Here is a 27,455-nt window from a genome sequence, read left to right as displayed (position 1 = left end):
TATAATTTATTTATAGCTTTCCTGTATTTCTCAGCTATATGCAAAAGAATTAGGTTTATTCAGTTCTTAACCATTTGATATAAAGAAGTCAGGACAGCCTGTCACATTCAGATTATTTCTTTGTTTCTGTATCCACAGTGCAGGCTAAAATGGTGACATGGCCCTAGAACTGCCAATGGGCTGAGAACACAAAGGCTGTGGGGTATGATGTTCCTCTATGCATGAACGATGTTGGTCTCTCTAGCTGGCCTACAGCAAACTCACAATAGACTCTGAAGGCCTCGGCCTATGTGACGCTTTGAATACAATCAAGAAATGCAGGACCCTGGATTATGGAACAAGTAGGGTGAGCACTTGTGCAAAGTTACTACACATTAAATATTAATATATGATTATGTAGTCAAATTGAGAATCTTGATACAAGGCAGGAACCATTATGTGCAGGTGGTCATTTGCAGTCGGTCAAATGGAGGGCTGCTTGTCAGGATAAAGAGCAGACTGTCTGGGGAAACTGCCTAGCAGGGCCAGTGTGTCCTTTTCAAGAAGGCAAGTATTGCACAGCAAGTAAGCAGCACAGATTTATGGTGTTGCAGGGCATTCATAACAAGGCCTAAATACTCTCTGTTGGTTTTATGTGTTACATTATTCATCATGGTTGTGAATGACACAAAAGGCTCTGATTAAACCTTTAAGGCTCAGGCTATTCTTCCTCTTAAAAAGCTCTGAAAGCCCTGGAGTTTGTCCAATAGGGACAACCAGAACTCATTATCACCTTTTATCTACTACTGACTCCTACAACAAAGCCCCAAGTATTTTATATTTTCTTGCTACATCAGCAAATAATCTCCTAACTCTTCTCATTATAGGTATTGTTACCATTGTCATTAACATTGCACCCCATGCTCGTGCCTATTGGCAATTCTTTTTTGTTTCTATTCATGTGTTTGAATTCGGTGGTTGTCTTTGTGAGTCAAGGACAAGAGAGTGGAAGTTATTGACACACATGGGCTGTGTGTACTGCAGACACCAGAGGACATTTAGACGTCTATGAAAAAACAACAACGTGTAAAACTATGTGTCAGTTGAACAAAACAAAGACGGGCATTTCCTTCACGTAGACAGCATGGTCCTATAGTGAGTGTGTTTGTGTGCGTGTTGCTGAGTCAGGCGCGACCACTCTCGGTTCAGTCGGCTGCTCTCTCTCTCTCTCTCTCTCTCTCTCTCTCTCTCTCTCTCTCTCTCTCTCTCTCTCTCTCTGTGTGTGTGTGTGTGTGTGTGTGTGTGTGTCTCCCCTCTCTCTCTCTCTCTCTCTCTCTCTCTCTCTCTCTCTCTCTCTCTCTCTCTCTCTCTCGCTCCAGTTGTTCAGTGAGACTTTGTTTTATCCGCCGACGTCATTCATCTGGTCTGGACAGCGAGGCGCGAGGCAGACCTCTCCTCCTCTCCGTCGTTAATTGTGTTTCCTACCGACTGACAACTTGTTTGTCTTTAGCGCAATTGGCTGCCCATGGGCGCTGCTGTTTGCGCACTCTGCTGCTCCACCGGCTGGGCTGTCCGGTGTGCCTCTGCGGTCGGTCGGGACGGTATCGGGCTCCGCTTTTATGAATGAATAACGAGACCTGGGGGGAGAAATGCGAGTGACTGCGAAACTCCCCAGCAGCCGAGCTCCCGGGGGGCCGGCCACCGATGAGAGGGATTAACGGCGGAGCGGAGCCGCGGCTCATTGCGGAAAAAAAGCCGAGTCTGACTGCAGACTGGCGTGGAAACGCACCGTGAGGGAAACGGGCTCCATAGCGTAGAGCAGCGGAACAAAACCGCGGTGACCACAATGTAAGTTGCTCTGAAGCTGCAACTCATTATGGGATGTAAGAGGGGGGGTCCTGGTATGGCTGCATGCTTTGATTTTTTTGTCAATATATCACAGCTTGATACATATAAATACAGCAATATTTCTTTATAAGAGTCTGATTTAGTGAACCATAACACCCGCTCAGGTGTAGCCTAATAATAATAATAATAATAATAATAATAATAATAATAATAATAATAATAATAACAATAATAATAATAATAACGGCCTTGCCAAGCTTCTTCTCAGATTTTCAGTGACATAACAGTGATGCACTGTCTCCGTGATAGACATGAATAATAAGGACCAGAGGAAACAGAGGTGCCTCCTCTGCCTGTATGCTGCTGGCTGATGCATCCATTCACTCTCATCCACGAGTTGTCTGGCTTGCAGGTCCATTCACATTGTGGCTCTGGGCAGCGAGTGCCCTGGAGGGGTCGGGCCTGGGGAAGAGATCATGGGCCAGGGGCAGCTGCAGGGAGGCCTGCTGTGGAGCTACCTGGGTCACGGAGCGCTGGTCGGACCCTGCGACCTGGAGAGCAGCCTGCACAACCCGGCCTTCATGGAGTACACCTCACGTGTCTTTGGAGATGTCACTGTAGTGGTTCGGGATTGTCCCAGCTGGGTAAGGGCCTGGTGGTTTGTTTGTGTGCACAACAGACTAAGAGACAGAGAGACTTGCAGGGGTGGATACACAAATTTTGCTCATTCATGTGTCCACCCTTTAGAGAGAGTCATTGTAACGTGTTGCTGTGTCTCTTTTCTCCTGCCCTCTTTAAGATGTGGTCCTGCTTGTGTGATACCAAATTTAATTTGGACTTGCACAAGAAGTGTAGGCCAAGCCAAGATGGCAAAACACACCATGAAAAAGTAGTGTCATTTTGCCAGAGCGTTGTCATTGTGAGAATATGTGCGTCACTTTTCACTCTGCCTCTGTTTCTCAGAAGAAGTACAACATTTCAAATTCCAAGGCCACTTGCCTTCCAGCGCTGATTGCAGGCTTATAAGAATGGCTCTATTTTTAGGAGGACACTATTTCAATATGCTGTGCACACACAAAAAACTGATGAAAGAACTTTTGTTCTTAATAGCATATGAAATGAAGCACTGTTTTGATTTTGTAACAGCACTGTATGCGTCCTATTATAAGGCTGTCTAACCCTGTCAGGGGAGGTGCTTGGGAAAGTCTGTCAGTCTAATTCTATGTCTCTTTGTCCTTTTTTTATTCAAATTGCTCAAAGCTCTCTGAAGTGTTTTTCCCTGACTAATGAGTGGAATCAGGTTGGTTAAGAGCAGCTAGCCTCACACAGGTCCTGGGGGGTAAAGTCAAGAGATATACTTAGGTATTTAGGGAGACATAGAGGGGAAGGGTTGGGGTTATCTGAGGTGAGATCTGTGGTCTGGGTTGAGTGTGATCTTATGCCGGCAACTCTGAGTTGTGTTACTCATGTGTCTGTCCTCCTTTAACCTCATACTATTTATATTTGTTGTCCTTTTCTGGCTTCTCCAGGACCTGCTGGACAGCGACTGGGCCAGCGTGCGGAAGGTTCTTGAGCAGGCAGATATCCTGGTCATTAAATATTCAGTCACAGACAAACTGGCCTTCCAGCAAGTCAGGAACGGTTACGCCCCGAGACTCCGCCCACTACTGAGGCACTGGGGTGTGCCTGTCATCCTGGTCGCTGTTGGAGCGCGGCTGAATGGTGAGGATGGCTTTGCTCTGTGTTTTTGGTTGGCGCCAGAGTCAGTTTAGTTTTGCCAACAAAGCCTTGACAACTGACGGTTCCTCTAACACAGTGGTTCTCAAAGTGGGGTCTGGGGACCCCCAGGGATCCTTGAGGGGGTCCCAAGGGGTCCCCAACAAAAAGGGGAATAATTTATTTTCACTTTAATTCTATCCAAGTAACACAATGACAGAATGTATGATTATTCTGGTCATGGGTTTCATACACTTTCTGTAATAAAACATCTAAAAGCAAAAATCCTATCAGATGGGGGTCGGCATGTGGAAAAGTTTGAGAACCACTGCTCTCAGTCATTACTTCATTCTCTGCTGTTTTACAGTTCATTTTCTGTTGCCTCAGTTACTGATTTTGATTTTGGGACAATATCATGTTCATCTTGTTGGTCTAGAGATATCCCTGTTCTGATCCTTGTGTCCTCTAGCATGTCCTCACAGCAATGAGGAGGATGCTCATGATTAAATCTACTCTTGGCTGCCTTCGGGCTGTCAGCTTCCCGGCAGGAAACACACCAAAGCAAGACATAAAGTTTATATTTTAGGGCTGTTATAAGCCTTGCAAGCAGAAGAGAGCTACCACAGCACATGTGCAAGCTTAAATATATACACTGTCATGGCCCAAAAGTGCAGAACAACCTGACTTCGTCAAGCAGGAGAAGCACATTAGGGTGTAGCCTTACTGGAGGCTGCTCAACACATCAGGAGTGAACATATATATATATATATATATATATATGCACTGCAGTGTAGATATACATATATGTATATAGATCAGTGCAAGTGTTTTTGCAGACACACTGACCTTTGTTGAATCAAAATTCTGTAAATAAGCTCATCAAATACAGCAGGTATTTTTAGCTTTCCTGCTCAACATACTTTGAGATCCTGTCAGCGCTGCGCTGCAGAATGATCACAGTGTAAGTCAGGTCTTTGCAGGGAGAGGAGGAAAGAGAGGGAGTGGGTAGCTGTAGACCAGAGCCTTTGTTTGTGTTTTTGTTTGTGGCTGCTGTGAATATTTCTATGCTATCCCCTCATGACTGCAGAGAATGACAGCTGAGCTCTGAGCGCTTCCGCTGCTCGACTTCGACCACCTAACCACACAGCTGTGGCGCTGCCGTACGTGCATTAATGCAGCCATAAAACCAGCACCGAGTGCAGGAGTATAGACAGATTTATACAAGGGCACACACACGCACCCTCGTGCACACAAACATACCACTGATATGCCAAGTCACCGCCTGTCAGACACTCACACACTCCCGTTTTCATTCTGTCTCTTTCTTTCTCTCTCACACACACACACACACACACAGACACACACACCGTCTAGCTCCGTCTCTGTGTCATGCCTGTAGGTTATTAGAGTATGATTTATCAAACGCCTCAGCACTTAGCTGTGTGTCCCGCTCATTTTCTCTACCTCTCCCTGGCCCTCTTCTCCTTTGTGCAGTCTTTTTGTGGGCTTTTTTTTCCTCCTTCAAGCTAATCCCTCTAATTTTCTGTCTCATTCTTTCTCTTTGGTCTTTGGTCCCAGTGCCATAGCATGGCTGGTTCTAGTCCACGTGCCATTGCAGATATGCCATATCAAGATGATCTAGATGTTTTTCTGGTGGTGGTGGTTGGGGTGAGGGGGTGGGGGCGGGAACTAAGTGAAGATTTAAAAAGGGAGGCATGGAAATGGAAAAGACATCACTGTCTCTCAGAACAAATTAAGAAAACCAAAAACGTAATTATTTATTTTATTTAATGAAACGGAAAACGATACACACGCACTATCTCCCTTTTAAATCTAATGTTATGTTTATGTTTTCACTCTGACTGGAGAAATTAGGAAGAAGGGTAACCGCACCATAAAACCACACATGGTTGAAGCATCTGGTTGTGTTTTCTGTTCTGTTTTGCGAAATATTTTTTCTGTTTTTATTTGTTTTGAAAAATGCTTTTAGTTAGTTAGTACTTTTCTGTCCAGTTAATAAGAAACTGGTATGAATATTAACATTTTGTATCAGACTATTTTGCTTGAGGGTATGTGTGGCAGTAAATTTAATTTTTTAGTTGAATATTTTAATGAATATGAACGTTGTGCTGAATGCTCTTTCTACAGACTGTATGCTATAGTCCGGTGCAGCTATTCAGTCAAACATGGGACTAGCATTGTCAGCATTAGTAATTCAATTATACTAGGTTCATGCTTTCTAAAAAGCATAATGCAATATCAATGACTCACCCATTGCTTGTCAGATACCTGCATACATTTATTAGATTCTGCTATGTATGCACTTTGCATTATTTCACCATTATTTCTCCTCTCTGTGTTCAGATGAAGGCCCTCCCTGTACGTGTCCGCTGTGTGCGTCTGACTGGAGCAGCTGTGTGCCTCACAGTGAAGGTCTGCAGCTGTCCCGGGACCTGGGGGCCACCTACCTGGAGTTGCCCTCTCTCAACCATGTGTTCGTGGGCCGTTACTTTGGCAGCGTGGTGAGTGAGGACATCACACAGGAGTCAAATCATTAAAATAGGAATTTAACATGGGGTCAGATGTCACCACAGACTATTTATTCATGATATTTTTTCAGCTGCTGTGATTGAATAAGCCCTTAATTGCTTTTGTTGCATTGTGATTCTTATACTATGCTGAGCAGCTGCAATGCAAAGCTTTCAACTTTTCATACTATTCCTATCAATTAAAGAACTCTGCATTTTGAGACAGATCCAGTATTGAATGGAGGAGACAAGGACTCTTCCAAGGAAGTTGTTTCCAAATCGAAGAACTGATGATGTAACAACTATTTTTGTGCCTTGTCTTTGAACTAAGGTGTGTATTTCTGTATTGTTCAGCTGGAGTACTTCATGATTCAGTGTCTGAAACACAAAGCCAAAGAGAGGCCAGAGAAGAGGCGAGGAAATAAAGTGAACGAGCTTCGTCCACCTCACTTGGAACAACCAGGTCAGAGGAAAACTAACCTGTGTCCTGATGATTTCTATAGAGTTTTAACTGTTTTTCAGCAAACTTTAAATGATTCTTCATTTCATTGAACTAATTTAATTACTGTTTCAATTAGTCATCTCATTTTTATATTATCAGGTAATTATTGTTTCTTAAAATCATCATTTGGTGTGTATAGATATCATTCAATTGAACTGAAGGGATTGTTTCTTCTTGAGCTTACAGCCATAAAAAGAGCTGAGCACAGAGGTTTTTATTCCGATCAATATCGTCTGTTTCAAACTGGAAATAAGAAGAGAGACAAGAGCTAGGTAGACCAATTTTATTCAATGACGTCTGAATCAATTTTAGACTGAGCTCTTTTCAGCACGAGACACAGCAACAACTGTGAGTTTAGTGCCTTGTTCTGAGGCAGCTCAGTGATTGTGGGATTGGAAAGGATTACTCATTAAGCTTATCTTCAACCAAATTTTCTTAATCAGTGTAGGTATTTGACCTGAACACCGTGAACTCCAGAAACATTTGTCCTGCCGGTACCATTTCTGCTGCAGTTTACTGTTTACTGTTTTAAATTTTTATGAATATGATGGAGAATGTTGTTTTTATTGGCTTATTTGAAATTCAGGATTTTCTATTGTTTAAAACCGGCCACGAGTTTGAACTCAATTGCAGAACATTTTTAGTTTGTGGCAGCAACGTCCAGGAAGTTACAGATTTAAAGGAATAGTTCTACATTTCTGGAAATACGCATTAGATGAGAAGATTGATACCACTTTCGTGTCTGTGTGGTAAATATAAAGCTACAGCCAGCAGACAGTTAGCTTAGCTTAGTATGAATATTTTATTTTACGCCACAGACATGGGAGTTGTATCACTCTTCTCATCTAACTCAAGGCAAGAAAGTGAATAAGCATATTTCCCAAAATGTAGACCTATAAAAGGCCAATGCTAATCATGATCAAAAGAGTCTAAAACACAGAACCACAGACATGGAGTACTTGACTTTCTATTGATGAAAGTCATTTCAAAGCAGTTTTTAAAAATGTATTTGAATTGAAACAGAATATTAAATAGTCGAAATAATCAAGTACAAATTTAAAATTTTCAAAATTAACATAAAAATATGATATGAAATCACATACAAATTCATTCGTCTATTAGCACCACTACCACACCAGAGAAAGGACCCAAAACTCCCAGTATGATCGTTTTATTTTAAAAATGGGAATCCAGAGCTCCTTCTTTAAGAAGGTGAATAATTTGTATCTCTGTTTTTGTACTTTTAGCCAACTAACTGCACTCACCTGTAGTTAATTTTTACAACATAAATCACCTAAAAATATTAAAGGTAAACTACACTGTTAGACTAGTGTTAAATATTGATCTGAACACTTTGCTGCTACATGTCTAAATCTGATGCATGACTGTCAGCTTTAAATTCTTCCAAAACAGCAGCTAGTGCTGGCGAAGTTATTGGAGCCTGTCCAACACCACCTTACTGTACTTACAGTGTAGCTTGCATTAAATATGACGGACACTGATTCAGGGACAGCAACGTTTTCACAGCCAAATCTGAACCCCCATAAAAAAAAGATGAGGTCCAGAGGTGCAGTGTGTATTAAGCATACATGGGAATATAATAGACAGTGATTTGCGAAGCCCTTTACCCCTCTTCTTTTACTCTCCTGCTCAGTGCTATTTCCACATTTTATAAACCTGAATTCATGAATATATGCAGCACAAAGTTTCTATGAAATCTTTCTTTACGGGTTGTTGCTCCAGACAGGCTTTCCAGCTCTGTACTTTTTTCATTGCAGCATTTTTCTCCTTTTTCTTGTTTTCATTGTTACACAGTTCACTGCAAATCATTTCTCTGTTACGGTTGTCTGGGTTTTTCCTACATCTTCTTTAAACATTAACCTTTATAAAAGAAGCTTTTAGACGTGTTTGTGTGCTGGGTTGATTTGGTTGCTTGCTGATGTTTTGTTTTTTTTTTATTGCCAAAACAATCTAAAACATAAATAGTAAAGGTCAACTTTTAGTGTCAGTCCCTCAAGATTAAGAGACGCAGGGACAAATCCACTGTACAACAGGCACACATGACAACTTTATTTTAGTAGACCAGAATGCAGTGCAGCAGCCTCTGCTTGCATCTTTGCAAGTCTGTCATTAGTGCAAAGACAAACATATCTGGAAGCCTTTTTTTGACTTTTTTCTAACTTGAGCAACAGGGCACAACAGCACAACATGACTTTCGGCCTTTCTCTGCTCTGTCTTTCTTGAGTAAAAGATGTTAGTCTCTCTCTACCTGCTTTGTGGGCAGTGTAGAGAACCGCATTTCTCTCGAGTTGTCAAAAGTCATTGCCACAAAAAGAAGTAGACAAGATATATTCAGCAAAAATGAACATACTTGAACTGTGAATCACAACGCCCCTGGACAGACGTTGAATATAACAAATTTGCTGGATTTTCCCTTTTTATTTTCTGAATCAGGACAAACTTGATTGTTCATTTACTCAACCCATCCTCCTTATCTTCCTCTCTCTATTCTTTACACCCTTCATGCTCCCTCCGTTCAGCACGTCTTCCCCCTATACGTGTGGAGGAATCAAGCTTCTCCCAGGACATGCAGTGGTTGTTGGAGCGTGGCGTGCAGTTTGCCGATGTGGCTTTCTATGCTGGGGACTCTGGGAAAGAACTGGGGTGGGCGCACGCGGCTGTGCTGTGTGCTGTCAGCCCGTACTTCAGACAGCTGCTCCTGGGGCCCAAGACCAGGTAGGAGACATATTAGCTTGTTCACAGGATTTAGCTTAATGAGCTATTTAGCCATCTAAGTCTGTGGCCAGGAGGAACTTACCTCTTCACTACAAACTCATCTTTAGTAGAACTGTGAAGGATTTTGTGCTGAATTTCATCTTCTGGTTTGACAGGGAACGTCCCCAGTCGCGGTGTGTTTGCAGAGAGCGGGATGGAGGACCCCATTCGCTGCTCTCCACCTGGGACGGTGGGATTATTGATGACATGCCACGATCAGAGGGACACCTGACTGGACGGCTGTCTCGTCTAGTGGTGAAGGACCCCCTCCTGTGTATGTGCTTGTGGGAGACTCTCATGTTCATTTACAGAGGTAAACCACCTGAAAACTGTGAAACATGTCACATAATTCCCAAAATTACAATTCCCCAAAGCCCAAGTTGACACATAATCACAATCCAAAACCCAAAGATATTCAATTTACTGTCATGTCAAGTATGAAAAACAGCAAATCTTTACATTTGAGAAACTGGAACTGCTGAATTTTTGGCATTTTTTCTTAAACAAGTCTAAGAGTCTACAACCATTCTAGCAGCTTTGCTCATAAATCAAACTATCGGACAAATAGATCACCAAAGTTATTATAATTCATTCTGAGAGGAACATAAATGTCTGCAACAAATTATATGGCAATCCATCAAATAGTGGTCCAATGTGAACCTCATGGTGGTGCTGGAGGAACAGTCAGGGATCATCAAAGTCAACAGGCTTCGTCCACTGGGGACCATGTCTGCAATTCATCCACTAGATGAGATATTTCGGTTTTGACAAAAGTGGTGGACCAATCAAGAGCTGGCATTGCATCCATAAAAAGGACTTAAACAATTAATTCATTACCAAAATTTTTGCAGAATAATTTCCTGTTGATTGACTTATCAATTAATCTACTAACTGTTTCAACTACATATAAAGTATGTATCAATAGACTAGACTCTCCTCTTTTTGGTCATTTTTAAAACAAAGCCCTGTCATAAAAAGAATCCAGGTACAATTAATATCAGAGTATACGACTGAAAACTTAAAATATGGTGTCTCCAGGTGGGTGAATCATATCTGAATTCTAGTGAATGCTGCTAAATTACTTCTGCACTCAAAGATGTAGAAACCTAAATCACAACAACAGGGCTGCAACAGAGAAAAGCATCCTGTCCCCTCTAATTAAAAGTTGAAGTTTCACTAGGGTGAAGTTGCCCAAACTGACTGTTTGGCACCAGGATCAGTTGCATGGGAAGTGCCAAATAGAAAGTAGAGATCAGAGTACAAAACTGTCTCCGAAACTGAGGCCAACATGCACTTGGTCCAGAGAAATCTGGGCTCAGCAAGTGCTACAAACTGCTTAAACTGCTGAATTGCATTTACCATTGATAACCCTGTTTAGATAATAAGATAATATGTTTTAGTGATGTTTTTTCGCATGTGTTTCAGCCTTGATGCTTCCTGTTAACACTTTAGATACGTTCTACACACTACAACTGGAGTTTAAATAAGACTATTAGAGCTGGACTGACATCAGAGCAGTTACTCTTTTTTTCCCAGTAACTTAGATGTGATGATTAATGTCTCCTGGCAGCGCAGGGCAGTTTGTCTACTGTTGGGTCTTGTCCAGTGTTCTGTTATGCTGAGGAACAGAAATCAAACTAAAAGTCCTTGATCGTAAGCAACTGTAGTATTTTAATCTGGGACCTGATCATTTTTTTGTACAATTGTGTGATCTCACAGTGTTTTGTTAACCCATTTACACTTAGATGCCTAAGGCCTCTCCTGATTCCTTTATCTCCACCGGGCTTGGCTCTATGAAACATTATAGATGTCAGTTAGGATGGATTGTACACAGAGGCACTGAGTCTTTGAAGAAACTGGACTTACATCATTTTGACAGCTAACAACATGTTGTTGAGAGAATTAAACTCTGTAGCCTGTTACAGTAACCTTGTATTTACATTAACAAATGATGAACTGAATGAGAAGGATTCAGGCATGTAGGGGCATAAAATCTTTACAGATGTTGTAAATTGTGGGGCTTGCAAAATGTTCCGTAGTTGTGTATTTCTTTCCGCATATGAAGCCTAGTTAAACAGCCGTGTGATATTTTCTGTGAGTTCAGTGCCGTAATGAAAATCTTCTCAGTCTGCAGCTCAGAGTCTGCAGTGCTGTGCCTGCTGCATGTTAGATTGCCGCGGTCGTGCATGCCAGCTCTTCATCACACGCTGCATGCCGTGCAGGAGTCCTTATGGCAAAAAAGCTGTGTTAACATCTGATTCATAGCTCCTCACATGTATGTGAGCGGTACTGATGGTCTGAATGAACACACACTTACACACATACAGAGGCAGACACACAAACACATGAGCTCGGTGTGTATGTGTGCTGAGCGGAGAAGGAAAGAAGATTATAGGGTTAGACTGAGTCTGAGTGACTGTATGAATAAGAATAAGAAAGCCAGCGGTTGAAAGACGGTGGGTGCAGTGTATGTTTACACGCAGGCATATAAAAGTCCTTGAGTGGATTTTTTTTTTTGAGTAACAGGAGAGAGAAAACAAGGAGTGGAAAATTGTGAGTAAGGTGAGAAACGAAGGTGGTGGGACGTGAGGGTGAGAGAGGGGGCGGAGTGTTGAAGGAGAGGAGAGGTGCTGCTTGTGTTTCTGGGAGATAATATGATGGTGAGAGAGTGTTTGGGTGGTGTGTGTATGTGGTTTGGAGAGAATAGCGCAAAGAGGAATATGTGAGCATGTGTTGAGCAGAATACGAATGTCACGTTTCCATAAAACGCCACAGGGAGACAATGTTAAGTCTCATGTGAAAAATGACTAATGTTAAGTCTAAACATGGTGGTGGGTCTGATTGTATGTTTAAAATAGCTGACCTCACATACAGTCTATGCATTTCTGTATTTGTGCATTTTCTTGAATTGGCTAATCAGATGTGAATGCGTGCCTTCTTTGCCCACGGAAACATTCGCAGCACTGCGAGCCAGTGTTTGATCTTCGTTTCATAAACCCACAACAAGCTGTACTCTGCTTTCCTAGAGTTGAGACAAATGTTTTACGCTCTCAATTCAATTCTTTTGTCAGTTGTAACTAATTTAATTGGCTTAGTAGAGCAAATTTCCATAACAATATCATACCTCTGAAAACACACAGCGTGTTATAATTCCCTGCTCTGGGTTTTTGTGATTTGAGTGTGTGTGCGGACAGACAGCGGTGGACTTTGCTAGTGTGATGTTAACACTGTGAGACTGTGTCTCCTTGTGTAGTGTGCTGCTGAATTATTGAATTTGTCACCGGGTTGCTATTGTGTGTTTGTGCATGTTTAGCACATGTTTATGACACAGAGGGATTATTGTGTTGTGTGGTCACTCTGACCTCATCTAAGTCACATTCTAGACCACAAACCAGATGTTTTTGGAACAAAAATGGATTTAGTTTGTTTTCCTTACAGCTGAATGTAGCGTAAATTACACTGGTTTGTGTCTTTGTTTTGGGGATTTGACTAAAGTTAGGTTAAGGTTTAGAGTCAGGAATGTAGCAGTTATGGATAAGATTAAGGAAAACCGTTGGGGAATGAGTGTTAATCTGTACTAATTGTTCTAAAAATGATCCAGTCTTAGCATTTGTGTTTGTGTAAGAGGGTGAGAAGAAACACATCAACACTGAAACTTAGATGTGATCTAAGCATTTTGAAGTTTTTGCTTTTTTGCATATATTTTTTCCTTTCATTCCGTTCCCTTTCATCCCACTTCTTAACAACATCTACCAGTGCATCCAGTACTGTTTTTCATGTCTGGCTGCATCAGCACCACAGCTACCGAGCTAATCTCTCACCCTGCCTAAGAGGTGTCTGTGCTGTGCAGTGTCATTATCCGCCACCGTGTGTTGAGGTAATCCCTCTATCTGCCGAAATACCGTCATTATGAACTAATGATGAGCTAAATCCTGCCCAGTCCAGCTCCCTTCTTCCCTCGACAGTCTGTTTATGTCCTGGTGAGACAGAGCACGCCATCCCAATCAAGCTGCAGGCTTACATACAGGAGTATTCCTCTGAAGTGAATAAATGCAGCATCAATGTTTGCCTTTTGATAATGCAGTTTTACTTTGTCTTCTTTTGTGTTTTTAATAGTTTCACAAGTTCACCTTGTGCTGCGACTAAAAAAAGAGACTAAAATTATATTTAATTAAAACAAAATAAGACATATCAACCAGTTGAGGTGGAGGCAGAATTATTATGGTCTTTGATGTGTTCTGTAAAGGCTCGTGGGTCACTGTTTCTGACGTTCTTGAAATCTGGACTGGGTGTCCCACCCATACCCACTGTAGATTATATAAGCAGACACATTTTTAGAACAAACCCACTTTGACAAAAACAGCCCCTCAAAGTTGGGTGTAAGGTATGTGGGTGGTCAGAGCTCAGTGCCAGCTAGAGAAGAGTTTGCCTCTTTGTTTCTGTAAACTGTACTATTGTGAGTCCACAGAATCAGTGTGTTTGTGGATGTCTTGTAGGAGCGTGGGAGTGGGATCACCTCCAAGAGGCCCTGGAAGAGAAGTTGAAGAACTCGCTGGCCGTGGCTCAGCTTATGGAGCGCATACGATCACTCATCGGCAGAGAGAGGGTGAGGTCTCATATGTTCAAAATCACTCTGCTTACACGTTTATACTCTCTCCAATTTCTATAACACCTACAAATTCCATAAGGATTGCATAATCTTAGACCAGAATATATTATGGTGTGTGTGCGATATCAGCCCTCCCCAACAAAAGAGGTTAAATATCTGTAATGTGTAAAACTTGGTCTTTGAAGGTATAAACACGTTTTTGTAGTTGCAAACTAACAGTGCCTTAATTAGCAAGGCCTTGTTTAGAAACAGAGCAGTAATCATGTGGCTATAATTAGCATATTTACATAATTACTGCCCGTAATCAGCTCTCAGATACTGTGGGTATTAGCACAAAATAAACAAGAGACGCTCTCAAAGGAGCAAAAGCACGACACAAGATCTGTGAGGACTTCACAATGGACATCAGCTCTGAAATTCAACATGTCGTGTACTGTGTCTTTTTTAGAAAACATGAGGTGGCTCCATGTAAAAAGCCTTAGGCAGCAGACTTTAATATTTAGAGAGAGAACAGGAGATATGACATGGCTGCGTCTGACAAACCTTTGGCACCATGCATGGTCTACCAACCCATCTGGATAGAACTAGGTCTACCTGAGGAAGTGTTGAGACGAGCTGACACAGTGAGAGAGGGCTGGCCCGCTTTAACACAATGAGACATCCTAATGTCCTGTCATGATTTGATCTCGTCCTCCACAAAAATGCCCCCAGGTCGGCTGAAATTCGCTTTCAGTTCGCTTTCCATTGATTTACGAAATCAAAGAGGACTGATTCTACTGAAGACTGTGTTTGCCGAACACTCCCTCAGCAGCACAGCAATGCGAAAATATGGAGTTCTTTCTGCTTTCCTTGACAGAGAAAGGTCACATAATGGTAATGGGATGCTTTTATGACACTCATTTGTGGACTTCAAATAATGAGTGCGCACGCACGCACGCACGCACGCACGCACACACACACACACACACACACAGACTGCTGGTTTCACATGCTGTGCTGTGCATTTTACTGTAAATACAAATATTGTATTATGCATTCTTCAAATGTCTTAAAACGCACATGATTTAGTTAATAATGAACTGCTTTGGACGACCATCTGGTTTCCAGTTTGTTTTCAGTGTTAGCCAGTTCCATCATTTGTCGTTCTTGGCATTGCAGTTCAAGTGTGTTTGGGTAGCGCTAAGCGAGACTGGCAGAGGGGCCATTTGTATTCCACAGGGGAGGTGGTATAAATGCACAGAATGGCAATTGCGCTGGTAACTAGTACCTGACATCCAGCAGAGGAATGTTAACCCTCTGTGTCCTTTTCTCTTCCTCTCTGCTGTGTGTGTGTGTATGTAGGGCGCCAGGGACACCCCAAGTGCACGGACGGCTCAGCTCGGCCCCCAGACTCTCGTCAACCTCTTCAACTCCCCTCTTTACTCTGATGTCATCTTCATGGTGCAAGGTGGGTCCGTGCTGATCTGTGAGATGTACAAACATTTAAAATTGCATGCTCCGTCACACCGCAGAGGAAGGTCACATTTTATTAGCCTTGATTGAATTATGATCTCAGTCCCGGGCCTGGACATCCATTTGGAGACGAAATAAGATAAAACGTTCCGAGGGACGGGCTGCCTTCCGTCTCTGTCATGTTTCATCTCGCCAAAAGCTTTTCCATGAGCTGCATTTAGCCATTTCTCTATTAAAGGATCAAACAGAGAAATCCAGAAATAATGCCCCAAAGCCTCTCATAATCAATATTTATCTCATGCAAGGACAGATTTTCTTGTCCTCTTGCACCTCTGAGCTACAAGTTCAAAAAAGTTCAGGAAAAATTCTGCATGAATATTTTGTTCATTTCTGCTTTTTTTTTTTTTTTTTTTATAACTTCGACTTGCTGATGGAGTATTGGCAGAGCTGTCACTGACTGTGAATGGCACTTAATGACGGCGATTATATCAGGACTTGTGCGCAGGCTTTTTATGTCATTTGCTTCCTGGTGATTTAAATGGCCCATTATGACAGATCATTACTCATAAATCAAGCCAAACTGAGTTGTGTTATACTTCTGTGATGAAAGTAACATGTCAGTGATATTAGGACTGTTTGAAAAAGTGTTTGAATTTATAACTATCCTCAGAATTTTAAGATCAAAGATGTATTCTGTTATTATCATTTAAGATTCAACCTATTAATTATGGACAGTTTATACTCTCATGCATTCACTTCACACCTCTTTGGGACTTTCTCAGATGCTAAATTCTAAACCTAGATGTTAATTTTGCACGTGTGTGTGTGTGTGTGTGTGTGTGTCTGTGTGTTCTAGGGAGTGTATTGCCAGCCCACCGAGCAGTGCTGGTAGCGCGCTGTGATGTCATGGCGGCCATGTTCAGTGGGAAGTATGCAGAGGCCCGGAGCCGAGTGGTGCCCATCCATGGTGTCTCCTCAGATACTTTCCTGTCCTTCCTGGAGTACCTCTACACTGACTCCTGCTGTCCTGGTGAGTTTACTACACACAGCCAAGACGTGTACTCAACGATACCACTATGACTGCATAAGATTAATGACCAAATGGCACCTAAAACACATCTCTAAATATAGCCAGAAAAGTGCGCTCCTCTCCTCTTTATCTTGTGGGCTAATTAAAGCCTGTAGCAGATTTTGTGTGGTGCTGGGACTGATTGCACTGGGAAACCCTCAGTCAGTGTGTTATTCATTCAGCCGCCTATAACTACTCCCTCAGGCTGTTGCTGCAAATAAAAATAGAGTTTGCTTGGTTTAATAAGGCACAATAAGTCAAAATAGATGGTTGGTTCAGATAAAAGTCGCTTTAGATTCTATGGATCTGACCAACAAAATAAGACACTCTTTTACAGAAGGACAATGGACCTTTGATATCATTTTAATGTACTGTGTGAATCAGCACCAATCCTAAATCGGAAAAACACTTGAGAGAGTTACAGCAGTGTTTTCCTCGAGGCCTTGCTCACTAAACGCAGCCTAAAACAAAAGCACAGATGACAAGTCCCATCAGCCATCTGTGTGACTACGACATGCTGCCAGTGTCGGTCTCAGGAGGCGTGTGGAGAACAGCACTGAGCTTAAAATGAAATTATATTTAGTGGTGACAAAATCAAGCTGTGGCATCACTGCTTCATCTGCTTTTAATGGTGCCAGATCACAGTCCTGCACGTGTTACTGTTGTTGTTGTTTTCCTGTCACTACCTGTCACACTGTGTGTTTAATTTCAAAGTAATTAGTGCTGATAATTCTCCCTGGTGTTGGAACCGAGCTACAGTACACTACATGCATAGAATGACATCTGAGGAGCTTCTACAACCATAAAGTTGCATTAAACAATATTTTTACAGTATATGAAACTCCTTGTAATGTGAAAATTTTGCTTATAGTGTCAATCCCACTGAAAATCAACGCTCAGTCTGCAGCTTTAGTCACTTTCAGCTTGTTTTGGTTCAACAATTCGAATAATTCTGGTTCAGTGAAAATTGTAGGCATCTGTTCTCCGTACACAAGCTCACGCATCCCAACTGTACCCATCCAGTGACTAATGGCAGAGAGTAAAAGTGAAAGACTGGCGAACACAGTTGAACATGCAGAAAGAGACTTAACCTTTATCGAGTGACCAGAGGGACTCCAGTTGATGATGTTTTTGTGTCTGCCACATGTGTAAGTGGGCAACTGTTTAGCCAAAACAACAGGATAAACTGATATATTAAAGTCCGCCCTTCAGCCAAAAATGTATTTTCTTCTTGTTCCTTGTTACTTGGATGTTTGAGCTTCACTGTGCAGAATGATGAATGTGCAGAGTTTGAAATATGTTGGCTGTTTTTACATTCACTTGCTGAAAGTGGAAAGTTTCTCTGTGCTCATTGAAAATCTGAGTTTAAGTCGTGTACCTACGAGCATGATTTGTGACATTGCAACTAGTTTGGCGCCAATCCAGGCCCAGTATGCAACTTACACAAGTGTGATGTAGAAACTTGAAGTGTCAAGTGCACAAACACTGAGAATGGACTTTTCCTTGAAGTAGGAGACATCTTGTTTCCAGCAGTTAAACTTTTGAAATTAAATTGTTTGCATAGTCATACAGTCTGACTTTTCTAATGAGAGAGAAGGAGGATATGTCATTTTAAGGATTTTTAATAAGGTAACTGAATATTTCTTGTGGAAAAAAACATGTTGGACAAAATTAATTATTACAAGCAGAGGATTTTTATACATCCTAAAACATGTCTTAAAGGTCTTTAAGGTCCCCTGCTGAGAGTTTATTTTTGAGTCTTTCTGCCCCCTAGTGGTGAAAAGTGCTAAATACATTTTTGAGTGACAAGATTTGCACTTGTGTGTGTGTGTGTGTGTGTGTGTGTGTTTGTGTGCGCGCGTTTTCATGACATCCACAGTGATATCACAACTGCAGTCCCTCTTGAATCAAGCCTTACAACTACAGATGATTACAGATTCAGAAAGCGCAAAAATGTGATGTGTTATGTAACAGAGAGTCATATTATACCTGTAACTTATAATTACTGAATGAGTTACCTACAACACTGGCTGCAAGCCTCCTTTGTTGTATTGTTATATAGGCTAATGAAGACGCTGAATAGACAATGCAAAGGAACCAGCTGGTGTGATGATCCCTTTATTCTGTGGCATGAGATGTTTTGATGAAAAAATCATTAAAAACATCAACCAGCAACCCTTAAGATCCAGCTTAGGTACAAAGAGGGTAAGAAAGCTGTTTCCAGAGATGCAGCTTGATGTTGTGTCGTGGGAACAGGAAATTAAAGTCATGCAACAGCTCCAGAGGCTGCAGCCACTGCACTGTTATGTAAGTGCTCAGCATTCAAGGTCAAAGCAAGGTAACACACCAGCAAAAGGAATGGTGTGAAATCAAATGACGAGCATGATTCCAGCATTTCATTTCAGAGAAACACTGCACATATGATAGCAGAATACACTGCCAATGTTGAGTTACATATTTAGAATATTGTGCAGCCAATATATAACAAAACCTCTGTATGACTGTTGCTCAGACTGTGCATCAACCTGTCAGAGAAGCATGCAGAGAATCAGTGTTTACAGCAGGCTGCAGAAAGATGCTGAGGGTGGTGTTTGACTGACATAAATGGCAGGAATTGGGTTACATCAGGAGTAATTCTAGCTGACATGGTGACATTACATAATAGGATTGACGGCACAATGTTTGTTTCTCGCACGTATGTAAGGATGTCATTAGACAGCTCAGAATGAGCAATAGGAAATTAGTTATTGATATGTTTAATGTGATTTGACTAATGAGTTGGATTCAAAAGCACAGCTAAGAAGTCGTCCATGTGAGGATAATGTGTGCTGTAACCATAGAAATCATGTGGCTTTTATTAAGAGATTTGCATGAAATTTATGCACAGTCAGAGGTTTTACACAACAGGTGGTAATGTTTATTGCCCTGAGTAAAATATGACTAATAAATTAGAAATATAATGGCTGAAAAATGTTGATAATAATGTTTGTATTCTTGTTTTGTGATTAATAGCGTTTCAGAATTGTGTTTAAGGGCTTGACATACATTTCTTGATTTAGCTCATCTTGTCTTTTTTTGTGAAGCACTTTGCAAGACTATCTAAGAAAAGCGTTGTATGAACATTGTTTCTGAACCATATGATAGCTGAACATAGCATGTGATACTGTAGCCGAGCCATATTATGCACTTCAGTTATGTCTTAATTTTCCAATTACAGCAGCATTCATTGAATGGTTACTTGAGGGGCAGTGGAACAAGCACAACACTGCCATATTGTCACCTCAGATAGTTGTTATGGTGAACGTTTCAGCAATCACGTGCCTGTCTAGACATCTAGTAGACACAGAGCAGCATTAGCATTTATTTGGAGTCGTGTTTCTGGCCACCTGGCGGATGGCGTCCAATATTCACTGTCCTTATCTCTGTTTTGGTCTTCACCAGCTCCTGAGGGAAACATCTGACTCTTAAGCTTCTAAATGCCTCACACTGTTCATCAGCTAGTGGATAACTTGGGTGTCTTTAGGTCCCAGAAAGGTAGCACAGAGTGAGTTTATCAGAGCTTTTTTTTTTTTCTTACTGCAGCAAGAAACAAGGTTGATGAGAGCAGAGTTTGTGTCTGAATACCAAAACAATGAGGGGAGCTGCAGAGTCTGGTGATCATTCTGGGGGTTCATCACTACAAGCAACCCTTTTCACATTACACCTTTGATCGATTGTTAATATAAAAATAATGATTAGTGCAGCTTTGACATCAGTTTTTTTGTTTAAATGTCACTATTTTTTATGCTTTATTAACAACGTATTATATACTTTTTTTACAGTGAGAGGTCCAAGCATTCAACCATGTTCATTGCACTCTTTGCCTTGAGTACACTGTGCAAATAAATAAACTTACGGTTAAGTGCCCTATAAAAACGTTGCTTTAAGTGGACAATTTAATGGATATGCAACATATCTTAAATGTTAATTGGTTGTGTTAAGCTTTAATGAACAATCACAGTGTGGTTGTGATCAATTTTATTTCAATGACTAACAATCATTAAGTCAGGCATTTTCTCTGGTTTCTTCTGAATGTGTTTAAAAAGTGTGTCCACCTACTGCTGTTTATATCTAGAACAAACGTACTCTACGTGACGTGATGTATAAAACATACTACATATATACTAGACGGTGTTTTGTGTGTGTGTGTGTTTGTGTGTCCAGCCAGTGTGCTGCAGGCCATGGCCGTGCTCGTCTGCGCCGAGATGTACCAGGTGAAACGACTGCAGCACCTGTGTGAGGTGTGTGTGTGCGCTTACCTTCAGAGCATGCCCAGTAGAGAGCTGTCATCAACAGGTATCAGCGTGGTTCGACTACTCCGCCGAGCAAAGGTCAGTGCAACTTTGAGTATGTGAGGGTAAAAGAGGGCAAGAGAGATGATTTGAGAGCATGAACAGACCTCCAGGAGGTAGTGTGTCTGAAGAAACCACTTACTACTTCATTGTTATGTAACATTTCCTTCAGCCACTGAGATGCTAATTCTGTGTATAAAAGAAAACGTAGTTGTTTGTCAAAGAATCACCCAGTGCCATGTGTTGTTGAGGCAAGCTTAATCTTTTAACTTGCAGTTGCTTTAGGCTTTGTCTGCCACAGATATTCATGTTTTGCACATTTTAAAAAGCTGAAATTCTAAAGAGAGTAATTGTTATTCTGCATGTTGTCTCTGTTTCAAGTGTCACAACGCAGAGCAGCTGTACGTCTGGCTCCTCCACTTCATCGCCAACAACTACCTGATCTTCAGTCACAAACCTGACTTCCTGGAGCTCTCAGGTCAGCGTGTAAACTTGTAAACAAGTATCTGACTATTCTGAATAAGCCTCCTGAGTGATGGTTATGCAAACTAAAACTGCAGCACAGACTGATAGCACAGTTGAAGTGCCCATTTCAATTTTAGAAGGCTTCAGACTTTAAATTGAAAAATAATTAGGTCAGAGGGCCTCCAGGCTTTTTAGGATCTGCTGTGTTTTTTTGAAACAGTGTATGTAGGTTAGTCCGTCTCTCTTAGAAAAAGTGTGAATGCCAGGCTTGTTTTCAGTTTTTTTGTCAAATGGCCCACTGGTGTGCATAATACATGAGGTGTAATCAAGGTGTCCACTCATCAGTTGGTAAATGGAATTAAATAATAGTTACTATCGTCTCACTTAATTCATTTTTAGAGAATAAGTGATCTTGATCTGATCTCAGACACCTGTGACAACCTCTGTATTTTATGCTACACTGCCATAGAGAATATGGCAGTATTTATGTGCACTGTCTCATCATACAGCAGAATCTGCTGTATGTATAAGCTGATACATTAAAGCTGGAAAATAAGCTTTGTGTCATCTGTGCAATAGCAGCCCTTCAGAATGACACCTGCAAACAGTGTTTATGTTTGAGGGCTTGAGGAATACAGATTATAATACTCTGATTGTTTCTCAGGTATTATAGTCACATGTGTTTAATAAGCCACATAAAAGCAATTACAGACAGGCTCGTTAAAAAAAGATTAACTGCAGCATCGCTCCTGTAAGGTGCAGTAGCACATTTTATTGTCATCATTAGTCATACACACAAAACTCATTAAAGTTCACTGGACGGGTACTGAAGGGCACAAGCGAAAGTCAAAGGCCAAAATAAAGAGACAGCACATGATTGATCACCACTGGTCTTCAGTTGCTTGTTGGTGTAAACAAAATCATATCAGATATTTCAGCCTTGTTGGCCGTGTTCATGGCAACAGTCCAAGGAGTTATTACTGTATGTGTTTGTGTGAGTATGTGCCAAGTATAGTAAATACTTAATGCAACTGTTTTATCAGCAAAGCATCCTATAGTCGGTGTTTGCGGTAGTTTACTTTTATGATATGTCTTTGTGTTTATGTGTTCTAGAGGAGGAGCGTGAGCAGGTGGAGAGGCTACGCTGGCCGTCCAGAGGCTACCTGCAGGAGCTCAGCGAGTACCAGCAGCGGCGACGCAAACTACGCAAGTCCCGCTGCATAGTCATGTGACCCCCACCTGGATGCCGAAACCCTGTGGAGAACATGGTGGTGGTGGTGGTGGTGGAGGTGGGTGGGGGGGGGAGGCAGGGGAGAATACAGGGGAGAAAATAATGACAAAGAGTGAGACGAAGAAACAGAACAAACAGTTTTTACAGTCTGTCCTGCTGGTTGAAGGTCTGATTCTGAGAGACCCTGCTGCAGTGGAAACGTCACAAGACTCCTTAACCAACAGGACAGTATCATCGAGCAGTGACATACACCACTGCGACACGCCTCTCCCCCCCCCCCCCCGGAGCAATGACTCTGCGTCCTTTGCATAATGACTATTCCATCATGGGCAATGCAAAATGACAGATCCTTAAAACCCAATATGAATATAAAATGACTGGCTGGCCACAGGCTCTGTGGGAGATTATATTTCTATCGGTGGATATAAAATGGTGGATTTCAAAGCTGCAAAGTGACACAAAATGGCTCCGTTTGGAGTACAGATACATCAAATGACCATACATCTGTTGGAAAACAAACCAGGGTCATATGCAGACTGGTTCAGACAACAGTAACGGATAACGCGACTTCAGGTTGAACAAGCAGGAAGGTGTTTTCTTCTCTACTCGACACCTGGAAGTCGGTATGTGTATCCTCTGTATGCTGGACACAGGGCTGCTCCCTCTCCAGTCAAACCATGGCCTATGACACATCGGTGTCCTGTTGGATCTAAAAAAAAAAAATAATGTGAACATGCAGCATAATCATTTCTCAAGTTGAAATAACTCTTGAGCGTCTCACTTTCCAGTGGCTCGATTAGTATTTCAGATGAGCGGTGACCTACATTAACACAGCGGAAAGTGTGAAGCAACTAGTAATGCTGCTGGTGGCGCGTTCATGCTCATTTTCATCTGTAATCTAACAGAAACTCAGATTAGCATACGAGCAGGACCAATTTAATTACAGTTCTTTTGCACACATTTATTAGATTCTTTCAGATCTATAATGCAACATCAGTAAGTGTCTCAGAACCGATTTTATTGGAATACATTGTGGTCGTAGTCTGTGTCAAATGAGGCCATCGCACTTTCATTCACAGTTAAATCTTCAAATTAAACTAGCCTGTATTAAAAATCATGTGCTCCATACACCAAATCAACAACAATAATCAAACTATGTATTTTTTTTTTAATTTTTATTTACAGCGCGTGAGCAGGATATTAACACTGTGTCCTTTGCAGGTTGATATGAAATAATGTTAAACTGTTCCTTATCTGTTTGCAATAATAAATAATAATAGTCTGTCTATGTCTGTCCCACAAAAAAGCAAAAGCCTTTTGTAGCATTAACATGTACAGAAAGGGGTAAACAGTTGGGAGAAATATCATATCATGAACATAAGTTGGTACACTAAAAGCCACAATGCCTCTGGGTGGATACACAGTGTTTATTTGATCCTCTTCTTTAATTTGAGAGGTTGTTTTTAATCATAATGAGATTATGATTTATTGGTGCTGCAATTATTTTTGTAAACTATACTGTGTGTGAACATTTATGTTTTTTTTTTGTTGTTTTTTTTACATTCAGAGGAGATAAATGGGTCAGTTTATTTTACAGTCTACTGTTTCACTGATATCTACTTAACAGGTGTAATCAATGCTTCACTGTAAGACAACTAATCTGTCAGATAAACCAACAAACTTAATGCACAAAAACATTTATAGTGACATTGTGCAGGTATTTGATAGTGAACAAACAGCGTGTAGCTGTATTTGTATCCAGTACTGCAGCAGCAGGCTGTACATATCGGACAAGCAAGCATCCGCTGATAGATTTTGACGGTAATGATGTCGGACTGCTGCTGCAACACAACAATCAATGCAAGTGTGTAAATCCAAAATCTTCTCTTAGAAAAAACAAAAAAACAATCAGTGAACAGCAGCTGAAACACTGGACTGTAAAACAAAGTGTGTCCAAGTGCTGCATCCACACTCGTGGAGACACACATGTGGCTCCACAGGGCCAGTGTTGTACAGACTGTAGATAACATGACGTCTGACTTTAAATAAAGACATGTTTTAGAATGAACATACCACAGACTTCATGAATGTCTGTACTCTGCTGTGTGTGTACAGGTGTGTGTGTGTGTGTACATTTTATGGATTACGTTTTCTTCTATCTCTGGTATTTTAGCCAGTTTTACATACAGATATATGACGAAACAAAAGCTAACATAAAGTGTGTTATAGTCATGGGGGCATCATGAGCTTAGAAACTCTACATGTCTCAACTTTTTGGTTGGATTGAGGTCTGGTGAGATCATTTTGATACTCATTAAACCATTCAGTGAGCCCTTGTGCCCTGTGTGGAAGCGTCTACATTAATTATGTTTCTCAAGTCATTTATTCAGGGTTTGCCTTTAACTTGTCACCCATCTGTACATTTCCATCAGGATGTGATAAACTATGGGCTTAGAGCAGATTTTACATCTGTCTTTACAACCAAACAATTAGTTCTTTCATCTTATTTCCCTTCATTTGTTCATTTCTACACTAATGAGAGCTTTCTGTTACTAATTCATGCACTTGCTCTGGATCCTCTGAGCACCCACCTCCTTTTCTTGTGGGCTACGACAAATGGATTCCCTCTTTCACTCACTTGTCTTTCACTTTTCATGAGTGTCTATACCAAGGCACATGAGTGTGTGAGTCTGTGCGGTGTCCTGTACCTGCAGGTCTTCAGAGGGTCACTGCAAGGCTCCAATAGACTGCAGCATGCCCTCCAGTTTACCACTCCTATGCAGCGCCTCTACATCGCTGCCGCCTCCGACGCACTCCTCACCAATGAACACCCGTGGGACCTACAATCAAATGAATACAAGAGAATTGGGGATACTCGATTATTTTCAAGGTTATGATACATGCCATGAGACAATATACATTGATCTCCTGTCAGAAACTCTGCCATACTGTTTCTATCTTGGTAATTGTCCTGTAACATCTCTGGATGTGTTGCAGGTCAATATGCAGGACTGCTTTATGACAGAATTGGGTAATTATATATATATTTCTTATTTTTGTGTGTTATTGTTTGGTATAAGTTTTCCTAACTGATTTTCCATAAACTTTACTGTATCAGGATATACAGATACAGCAATATATAATTAGATATACCGTGATATTCTATCTTATCAGCCACCCCTATTAATGTATGCAAAGACATAGCCACAGATCTGCCCTATAACCCCGGTTGTCCGTGAGTGACTGACTGACTGACTGACTGACTGACTGAGTGATGAAGTTACACCATTGGTCAGCCAGCTGTGTTGGAGTTTCCTCATTGGCAGTTCATCTTTCAAAATGAATCGGAGCAAGATGATGGAAGCGGAGGGCAGCCGTGACACAGAGTGACTGTGTTTTCCTGCTCTGAGCTCTGACGCTCTCAGCTCTGGTGTTAAAAGCAGTGAAGTCGGCTAAACTCCTGTTTAAACAGACACGTATCAGTGTCTCTACCGTCTCCTCCTCTACCATCCAGCGTGATCGACTCTCAGCCAACAGGAGAGACGCTCTGTGGTGCGTTTGGATTTTATAACTGAATACCAGGATGCAAGCTTTTTTATTTCTCTGACGTTTTCACATCTCAAATGATAAACAACAGCATTAGAACAGGAGTCTTGCAGATAAAACATGTGACTCATGTAGTTGTTACATCAGTTCAGTGCTCTGCAGGTGCACTTGATTTGACTGTAACTGCAGTTACTGGGTGGAGATAAGCCTTCTGAATTTGCACCTAAAATGCTGTCAAAACTGTCATTTACAAGTTCCACCACAGCCTCTCCATGATCATCGACCAGGAGAGAGGCAGAAAAAAGGTGCATAGAGGCAAAGCACACAGTTAAAGCACCCCAAATAAAACCATCACTCTGACAAAACACTCAATACAGAGTGAAAAACGAGAAACATCCACAGATAGAAACAGATGAAAGAGCAGGAGGAGTTAACAGGTAATTATAATAGTTAAAATTAGAATTAAAATAAGGTCTCTTTCAAATCAAACATCCCAATACATGAATGGAAAGTATTGTTCTGGCAGCTGCATTTATAACGTGGCTTAACCATGCCACGTGATATGCTACTTCAGTACAATTTACCAGCAAATATTACTGGGACCACTACAAAAAACTGCAGATGAACATTTAATATCCAGGAATTCACATTGTAGACACTACCACTGACTACACATTGGCCATCCACGGTCGGTCCAGTCATATACTGGGTTTTGGATCTTGACGTGTCTTTATACTTTGCTGAGTCATGTGAGGTCATGTTGTGTTTTGCATGCAGCAGTTCCTCTTTCAGACGCCCTGATTTATTTCATAATGCTCAACTTTTGATGAAATCTCATCCTCAACCATTTACAGACTTCATGGGGAAGTTTAGTGAAGTAAATAAACCAAAAACAGAAAGGTGTCTTAACTGTTGATATTAGCTAATATAGCTAGCACTGCTATGAAGTCTTGTATATGAACACAAACATGGATTTATTAAAAGCTCAACTTCCGTCAGTTCACGGAAAACGTGTTTTTTTTATCACCTGTGGCGTCACTGATATGTCGCTCAAATAACCTTCACTGTTGTTTCTGGAGGTATAAATAACTTGATTGGACATAATTCAGATGAAACTGTCCAGTTGTTTACAAAATGCTCACCGTGCGGGCTCCGGTCAGCTCCAGGAAGTAGTCCTGCATGCTGCCCATGTCGCTGCGGCCGCTTATGTCAATGCACTCTAAATGTCCCGGTTTGAATTTATATTTGGACAAAACGTCTTTGGCCATGATACAAAACGAGCACGTGGGCTTGATGAACAGCACCACTTTGTCTCCTTTGATTTTGGTCTGCACAAATTGCTGCGCCATTTTCACTCTGCCGGGGGGAGTGAAGTGGAGGAAAAAAAAGAAGCAAAGGGTGCTT

The 27,455-nt window shown here is 41.4% G+C and overlaps 2 protein-coding genes across 2 annotated transcripts; one reads left to right on the top strand and one right to left on the bottom strand.

Annotated features, from left to right (window-relative positions):
* Window positions 1-1,350: 1,350 nt before the first annotated feature.
* rhobtb3 (Rho related BTB domain containing 3) lies at window positions 1,351-22,506 on the top strand. Its single transcript, XM_042407223.1, has 13 exons — window positions 1,351-1,827; window positions 2,240-2,471; window positions 3,357-3,549; window positions 5,908-6,065; window positions 6,426-6,534; window positions 9,114-9,309; window positions 9,465-9,661; window positions 13,845-13,954; window positions 15,299-15,404; window positions 16,266-16,439; window positions 20,682-20,848; window positions 21,191-21,287; window positions 22,388-22,506. Coding segments are annotated over exons 1-13 (1,860 nt in total). The 5' UTR covers window positions 1,351-1,825.
* glrx (glutaredoxin (thioltransferase)) lies at window positions 22,022-27,455 on the bottom strand. The gene is made up of 3 exons (XM_042407222.1): window positions 27,194-27,455; window positions 25,214-25,345; window positions 22,022-22,528 (listed from the first exon to the last, which is right to left on the bottom strand). The coding sequence occupies exons 1-2, from the start codon at window positions 27,398-27,400 to the stop codon at window positions 25,232-25,234; spliced, it is 321 nt and encodes a 106-aa protein (XP_042263156.1). The 5' UTR covers window positions 27,401-27,455; the 3' UTR covers window positions 22,022-22,528; window positions 25,214-25,231.

The sequence above is a fragment of the Thunnus maccoyii genome, chromosome 3 (genome assembly GCF_910596095.1).
Source record: "Thunnus maccoyii chromosome 3, fThuMac1.1, whole genome shotgun sequence".
NCBI classification, from domain to species: Eukaryota; Metazoa; Chordata; class Actinopteri; order Scombriformes; family Scombridae; genus Thunnus; species Thunnus maccoyii.
This window is presented reverse-complemented; position numbering and strand designations above follow the sequence as displayed.

Coding starts and splice junctions, on each gene's coding strand:
- rhobtb3 (XM_042407223.1), top strand. Junction 9,310..9,464: donor CTCCTGGGGCCCAAGACCAG/GTAGGAGACATA, acceptor CTGGTTTGACAG/GGAACGTCCCCAGTCGCGGT. Junction 13,955..15,298: donor CACTCATCGGCAGAGAGAGG/GTGAGGTCTCAT, acceptor GTGTGTATGTAG/GGCGCCAGGGACACCCCAAG.
- glrx (XM_042407222.1), bottom strand. CDS start 27,400: ATGGCGCAGCAATTTGTGCAGACCAAAATCAAAGGAGACAAAGTGGTG. Junction 25,346..27,193: donor AGCTGACCGGAGCCCGCACG/GTGAGCATTTTG, acceptor ATTTGATTGTAG/GTCCCACGGGTGTTCATTGG.